At 47.0% G+C, this 7735-nt stretch overlaps 1 protein-coding gene across 2 annotated transcripts in view; it reads right to left on the reverse strand.

The window, feature by feature from the left end:
- Positions 1–1202: 1202 nt before the first annotated feature.
- rbfox3b (RNA binding fox-1 homolog 3b) overlaps positions 1203–7735 on the reverse strand; it is a 34957-nt gene continuing 28424 nt past the window's right edge. For both annotated transcript variants that reach the window (XM_084678753.1, XM_084678752.1), the window contains exons 9-11: positions 6505–6563; positions 3673–3751; positions 1203–1283 (exon numbers count right to left, since the gene is read on the reverse strand). In XM_084678753.1, coding sequence (XP_084534879.1) covers positions 1239–1283; positions 3673–3751; positions 6505–6563 — 183 coding nt within the window. In that variant the 3' untranslated portion in view covers positions 1203–1238. The remainder of the gene's footprint in view (positions 1284–3672; positions 3752–6504; positions 6564–7735) is intronic.

The following is a 7735-nucleotide window of genomic DNA, read 5'->3' on the forward strand; positions in this document are numbered from 1 at the left end:
TATAGTATTTCCAGTCTAGTACCCTGAGGTCAAGTCATTCTGAGTGCAAAACCAAGGATACTACAGTGCACTAATGTTAACTGTAAACTGCTGCTGCTCACCTGTAGACAGGTAAGCAGCGTAAGAGGTGAATGATTCATGTATCTACAAAGTCATCATTCATTTCCGATGCGCCCCATCCCTAACAACACCCACACAAAACATTCCATGTTGCTTCAGTATACAAGTTTTGTCTTTCATTCACATGAAACCTTTGCGTGTAACACATCAGTCGCTTGACAACAAACGCGTCAGTGATGGGGTGGGGTAGTGAGATCGTTGAGCGCACTGGTCAGTCCAGTGTGACTTTTGTAGCCTCACATTGCATGCGTCCCCGACAACACACGGCATCTTAGAGAGCACGTCGACGATGCAGATCAAACACTTTATATAAACATTCTGCAGCATGAGCGTCTCGTAAACTGAGAACAAACCAGGCGTGTGCGTGTGTGTGTGTGAACTTGTGTGTGTTTTTATAACTTTTATTACAATATATATATATGTAGATATTTTTTAGCAATGATTCGCTTGGGTTGAGGTGAATTCTCGTTTGCATATTTGTGTGTGAACCCAGCGTGATGCAGCTAGTGTTTGGATGCAGGAGTGGGACTGTGGGACTGTGGGTGCCGCTGTCATTAACGTCCACAGATGTGTGATTGGATGCCAGGGTGTGTTCTCTTTCACCAGAGGACCTCTGCAGCCCCCCCCCCCCCCCCAACCCAACCCCCCCCCCCCCAACCCAACCCCCCCCCCCCCTCAGTACATGCACTATGCATGCTACAGTACAGTAGAGCAACACTACTGAACTGGCAGAGCAGGTTTCTACAGCAACCAGTCCGTTAACGCTCATGTGCACGCAATAAACAACAATCTCAGAAAAAAAAAGCAACAATTACTTCAAAGCACAAAAAAATAACAAATAATAATAATTTAAATGAAGATAAAAATTGAAATTATAGAGGAAGAGACCGATGGTGACATCATTAGGTTGTAAGTTCGATCGGTATTCAGGTTGGTGTCAGGGGTCAGGGGTCAGCTGACCAGGAAGTGTTTTGAGCCTGATTAAGCCCTCCGTGGACGACCAGATTGTTTAGTATTGAATATATACTGTATGAATAATATATCTTTTTTAATTTCTTATTTTTGTTTGTAGGGAGTTTTTTCTCTCTCTCTCTTGTTCTCTCTCTTTCTGTTTTCGTTTAGTAGGGAGTGAAGCGACTGTACCCTCCTCTGTACAGGCTAGCCTGCAACATCAAAGATGAAAAGGCACCAATCAGTATCAAGGAGACATCTACCAGTCAGTATCAAGGGCACATCTACCAATCAGTATCAAGGAGACAGTTTAGTGGATTTGAATTCTTTTCTCCACACATTTCCTTCCTTTTATACGGTTAGGTAATAAAACAAACAGAAAAAAAATAATTGTGTTCGAATTTTTTAAGGGTATGAATTATTATAAATGATTTATTGCTCAAATGTTTATTCTCATTTGTGCCAAGCTTGCTTTAATTGTGCGCATGTTGAGATTAGTGTTGCAGGCAGCAGAGGAACTGGCAACCACGTTTCGCTTTTAAAGACATTAAATATTTATATAGAAACATAAAATACGATTTCTACAACAATCAGAAGTACACACAACCACCATGGCACAGACCAGGTGCTGTAGACTAACATTAATTACATAAGAACAACAAATTGGAAAATAGTAGCGCTTGTTTCATGCTATTTACAGTGAGGACACGTCCTCAAGATGGAGACTCCCGGGTTGCAAACAAAGCCACAGATCAGCGGAGAAACAACTTCAAAGAGGTTTAATCATAATTATGGTCCAGGTCCGTCAGAGGAAGCTGCAGGTATCGCTAGTATAGGTCTATAGCTCGACTCCAGGGGGGACCGTTGCATAAGGCTAACGGCCTCAGTCAAGTTGACAAGTGAGCGCGCACACACACATGCATACGCGCGCGGCTCTGAGCAACGCTGCAGTTTTTTGGGGGCTCAGTCCAAAGGCAGAAGCCAGGACCTTCAAAGGCTAAATTCCTCTAATTCTCGGGAAGCCTCGCGCTACAGTTAAACTTTCATCCGTGTGAAACACATTTGCAATTTTTGTTCTTCACGGAAACCAGCAAAGAGAATTTTATGAACCCTCATAGGAATTAATTACAGAAAGGGCTTACATGCGATATATATTTTTTCGTCTATTTCGTGACTAATAATCAAGTATGATTAAAGGATTAAAAACCCTCTCTACAGTTTCCCAGCACAGACTTCACCTAACCAACGCCCACATATACGCCGACACACACACACACACACACACACACACACACACACGCGCGCGCGCACCCGTCCCCAAGTCTCCTCTGCCGTCCTCACACACAACCCCAAGCTCCAGCAATGTTTTGATACCAGGTTCTTGTAAATTATTGGTTATCATTGGTTAAGTTACGGTTGAGAATACGGAAGGAAATACGGAAGAAAAGAAGCACGATAAAAAAGTAAAAGTAAAAAAAAAACAGTATATGTTCAAGCACATTTTCTTAAGTAAATGAAGATGTCTCAATTAATGAAAGCTTTTAGCTAGCAGCTGCACCGCTGAACTGTTTGCTTGGTTTAAATGAGTCTGAGAGATCTCAGTCAGCTACGTTGAGCCCATTTGCCGACCAGACTGACGCTGTCACTACAGTCGCTCTCCATCTCTTTAACCCCCCCCCCCCCCCCCAACCTCTGTCTTTCTGTCTTTTCCTTTTCTTAATGTTCGTGTCCCTCCGCACTCCGCTTCATGGGTGGTCATTAATCTTTAGAGGCTGAGATGCGAAAGCAGGCACGCCTTCAACGCGAGAACAGAACCAGAGAGAAAACTATGCATTTTTCTGTCTGTCTGTCTTTCTCCATTTCATAATTAATTTCGAAAATTGTAATTATTTGTATTTTACTGATAGTGTTATTATTTTCATCTTTGATGTTAGCTGCAAAAGCTAGCTAAAAACAAACATTAACGATTTGACTTCAGTCCTTTTGATAGAAATCTTTGTCACAGGAGAGAATGGGCCGACGTGTTGAGAGTTAAATGAGCGTGTGGAGTAGAACAATTATATAATGTTGTAGCAGAATAAATAATGTAAAATGAGAAAACTGTCTCGATTTAACCTGCATAGTTCAAGTCCTTGATTTGAATAATCTGTATATTTGAAGAAGAAACCTTCATCGCGCAAATACTGTATGGAGGGCGCCGGGTGTGACTTCATAACAACACAACAATCTGAACGGGTCATCGCAGTAACTTCATGCCAGGGTGATCCACTTAGCTCCACTAGGGGGCGCCAGAGAGGCCAGATTAACACCACTGAACACTCACAATACATTGGAGATAACAAACTGGACTACAAATCCTAAAATAAGCCTTTAATAGGTGATGTAGATTTGAGCTCCTTACTGTCCTGAGTGAATAGATAATTTCTGTCTGTTCATCGGTCTTGATCTTCACAGGCTGTGTGAGAGTCATAGTGGTGTGTAAACTGGCCCCTGCAACAGTGACAGGATGCAGGGGGGCGGGAAAAGGAAGTGACAGGGTGCAGGGGGGCAGGAACAGGAAGTGACAGATCAGGATGCAGAGGAGACAGGAAGTGAACTCACCATAGTTCCTACGCTGTAGGTGGCTGCTGGAGCGATCGTGTGGTGGTAGGGCTCTGCTGTTGCATAGACTCTGCCATAGCTGAGAGGAGGAGAGGAGGAGAAGAGGAGGAGAGGGGAGGAGAGGGGAGGAGAGGAGGAGAAGAGGAGGAGAAGAGGAGGAGAGGGCAGGAGAACAGAGGAGGAGAGGAGAAGAGAAAAGCAGAGCAGAGAAAAGAAGAGTAGAGATAAATCTATTTTCATAAACTCAAAAGGACCATGGTAATATTCCATTCAAAGCCACCCTCCAGTCAGGAGGATGGTAGCAAGGTGACAGGTCTGCAGTGTGACTTTTCGATTAAAAATAAAATGAAATAAATAACTAGAGTAATTTCATTATTCTTGTGTTGAACGCACAGACCCTAAAGTCAACACTTTCATCTCTCTAAAATAATCAATTACCATCCTCTCTCCCTCCTCTCTCTAGGGCCTTTAACATAATACAAGACAGAATGGATGGAGAGGTGAGAGGTGGGTGAATTACTCTCGTCTTTTCATTGTCATATTTATTAGGAACAAGGTAATGAAAGAGAGGGGGAGAGAGAGAGAGAAAAAGGGAGGGAGAGAGAGAGGGAGGGAGATAGAGAGACAGAGAGAGAGGGAGAGTGGTGTTGCAGTGTGCTGGTTCACTAGTTTTTAGCATGGATGCTCTCCATTTCTAGAGAGTGGAAGAGAGAGAGAAAAGGAGTCGGAGAGAGAGAGAGGGAGGGAGAGAGGGGGAGGGAGAGAGACGGAAAGAGAGAGGGCAGGCTCTTGTTCTCTCATTGCAGCTTGATCAGAACTAATCCTTCCGGTTTCCTTCACATACAGGACAAGATGTGTCCCCCTTGTAAATGTACTTTCCTTCACATCCTGCATTTCTTGATTGACTCATTTCCCTTCCTCCCTCTTTCTCTCTCTCTCTCCCTTCCCCCTCCCTCTTTTTTCCCCCTTTTCCATCTGCTTCTCATTGAACGCTCACTTGCAAATGAGTGCGTGCAGTGCAGAGATAAGGGTCCAGGGCTGCAGGCCAGTCAGGGACACAGGAGAGGACAGCCATGCACCACCCCCACCCCCCCACCACCCCCGAGGACACCCACACTGGCCACAAAGAGACTGGCACCAAACGGGGGGCACTAGGACCCGGGGGAGGATCAACATATGGCCCCTGTCCACTCTGACGCTCGCGGGCACAGTCAGCTGAGATCTAAGCCCCTGGATTGGCTCCCTGGGAAGGAGGGGAGGTTTGTGATTGGTCTTTCGGCAGGGTGGTCTCTCTGTTAGTGGCCTCTTGTCATATGGGGGATGCCTGGATTCCTATAGGTGGAGCTGAAACCATTCTAACCAATCAAGAGAAGACAAGACTTATCTCTCTAAAATGTCTGCTCACCAGCTGGCACCCTGACCCGCCTCTAGGCTAAAGCAACCAATCGGGATATCATAGGGGGTTTCCCCTTAAGAGTTGATTGGCTCCCTCGCTTGCTTCAGGTATATGACTGATTGTTGATTGGCTGACCGTCTGCCTAGCAAACCATTGCCCTACTGGTGTTTGTAAGCATCTGAGGGCAGGAGGGCATTTTGGAATATGATCCTTTACTGTTTGGAATAAGAAGGATTTGACTGTTTGATCCCTGTGATGTCTTGAGGTAACTTTGTGGCTCCTGTCTTGGTGAGCATAATAAGGACAGCAGAGCTAACGACACATCTGAGAGTGGAGAATTACATCACATCTCCAGGAGAGCGAAGACAAGAAAATCTCTCTCGGGGGAAGGGAGAGGAAAAAAAAAGATGCTTTCCAATTTATGCTCCAATTCTCTCCTTCTACTTCTCTCTCCTCCACCACTTCTCCTCCTCTCTCTTCTCCCCTCCTCTCCTCTCCTCTCCTCTCCCCACATCTCATCTCCCCCCCTCTCCCCTTCCTCTCCCCCTTTTCTCCCTCTCTTCATCCATCTTGTACAAGCAGAGCACACCTGAGCCTAAATAGCATCTAAGAAAGGATTCCTGCCTCCCGTCCCTCTCTTCTTCAGCCCGCGAGCCATTCATAAACACAGTTGATTTACCTCCACTCTCTCCTCTCTCTCTCTCTCTCTCTCTCTCTCTCTCTCTCTCTCTCTCTCTGTCTCTCCGTCTCTCTCTCTCTCCGTCTCTCTCTCTCTTTCTCTCTCTCTGTGTCTGCCGTCACGCTCACACAGACACCTAAGATATATCTTCTCTTCTCTTATCAGCTTCAACAAGGTTAAGGTTCTGTGTGCTGTAGCCCCGGGCAACACCTCCTCACAGAGAGACAGAGAGAGAGAGAGAGAGAGAGAGAGAGAGACAGAGACAGAGAGAGAGAGAGAGAGAGAGAGTGGAGGATACCCAGACAGGAAGAGAGAGAGCGATACTGAGGAGAGAGAAACAGGTAAAAAGAGAGAAAAAGGGAGAGGCAGACTCTGATAGGAGGGAAAGCTGATGTAATCTGTCAGAGTTTGATATAACAGCTATATTCTATCTCTGTTCCAGTTTCCCTCCAACACACACGCAGTTTGGTTTGATAAACTTTTGCATAATTGTTTGAGGTTTTACATTTTTTCCTTTAAATACTGCCAGCAATTCCAGTGTTAAGTTCAGGAATGTGTTCTGAACACAGCAAGCAACGCGTTCTGTTGAATTACATTACTCAATTGTTGAAAGGTTTCTGAAACTTTTGAAGGTAACTTGCTCACCTGTTATGTGCAGTCATGGGAATTGGAAGGAATTTGCAGAAAGTATTTTACTTAGCCTCTCAATTGTTGATACATTCATTTGAAAGGTATTTGCAGGGCGTTAATGACGTACCTGTCACTGTAGGCTGCAGTGGTGGGGGGCTGGGCGTATCTGTAAGCTGCATAGCCTCCCTGAAGGAACAAACACACAAGGCACAACACATTTAGTCCCCACTCTGTAAGACACCCTCCACACCAACACCATAACACAAGACCCAAACACCCAGAAAACCTTGCAGTAGTCCGGGGGGAAAGCCAGAGGGCGCTGTTTCACACACAACCTTTGGCAGAGGTGGTTTAGAGGGACCAGAGTGATGAGAGGAGGAGGAGAGGAGGAAGAGGAGAGGAGGAAGAGAGGAGGAGAGGAGGAGGAGAGGAGGAAGAGAGGAGGAGGAGAGGAGGAGAGGAGGCGGAGAGGAGGAGGACGAGAGGAGGAGGAGAGGAGAGGAGAGGAGAGGAGGAGGAGGAGAGGAGAGGAGGAAGAGAGGAGGAGGAGAGGAGGAGGAGGAAAGGAGGAGGAGAGGAGGAGGAGGAGAGGAGGCGGAGAGGAGGAGGAGGAGGAGGAGAGGAGAGGATGAGAGGAGAAGGAGAGGAGGAGGAGGAGAGGAGGATGGGAAGAGGAGGGTAGGATGTAGGTTTTGGGTTCAGCATGTGCGTGACCACAGCCTCACAGCACGCTGCACGCCAGAAGTTAGTGTGAAAACAGCTCCCCAACCCCCCCTGTCTTCAGAGTAGAGACACAGGGCCTGCTGCATTATGGAGCACACTTCTTAACTTTACACTGAGCACACTGCTGTCTGACCCCCGAGGGGTGGAGGGGGAGTGGTGAGGGCAGGAGGGGAGAGGAGAGAGGGGAGAAGAGAGAAGAGAGGGGAGAAGGGAGGTTGCGGAAAAGGAGAGGTGAAGGGAGGAGAGGAAGCAGGGGAAGTGGATGAAGGGCGGGGAGGGAGGGGGAAACAGAGATAAAAAAAGACAGGAGAGAAGTTGGGGTGATAAGGACGTGTGTGTGTGTGTGTGTGGACCAGGCCGTGTGGACCCCAAGTAGCTCCTCAGCAGGAAGGCCTTCAGTGTGGCTGAGGAACCAGCCTGACCAAGCCTCTCTGCCACCTGGGTCCTAGCGCCGGATATAGGTGTCCCTGAATAATGCATGTTTATTTTTAAACTCCAGAGGGAAGCAGGGATGTGATGTGGAGGGATGACTCTCGACTCGCGCGGAGGCGAGAGTTAGCGATCAGCGGCTAGCGAAGGCCGCCTCCCCTTCCTGTGTGACGGAGGAGGTGACGGAGGGGAGGCGGCTGATCTGT

Source organism: Hypomesus nipponensis, chromosome 17 (assembly GCF_054491055.1).
Source record: "Hypomesus nipponensis isolate SF chromosome 17, ASM5449105v1, whole genome shotgun sequence".
NCBI lineage: Eukaryota > Metazoa > Chordata > Actinopteri > Osmeriformes > Osmeridae > Hypomesus > Hypomesus nipponensis.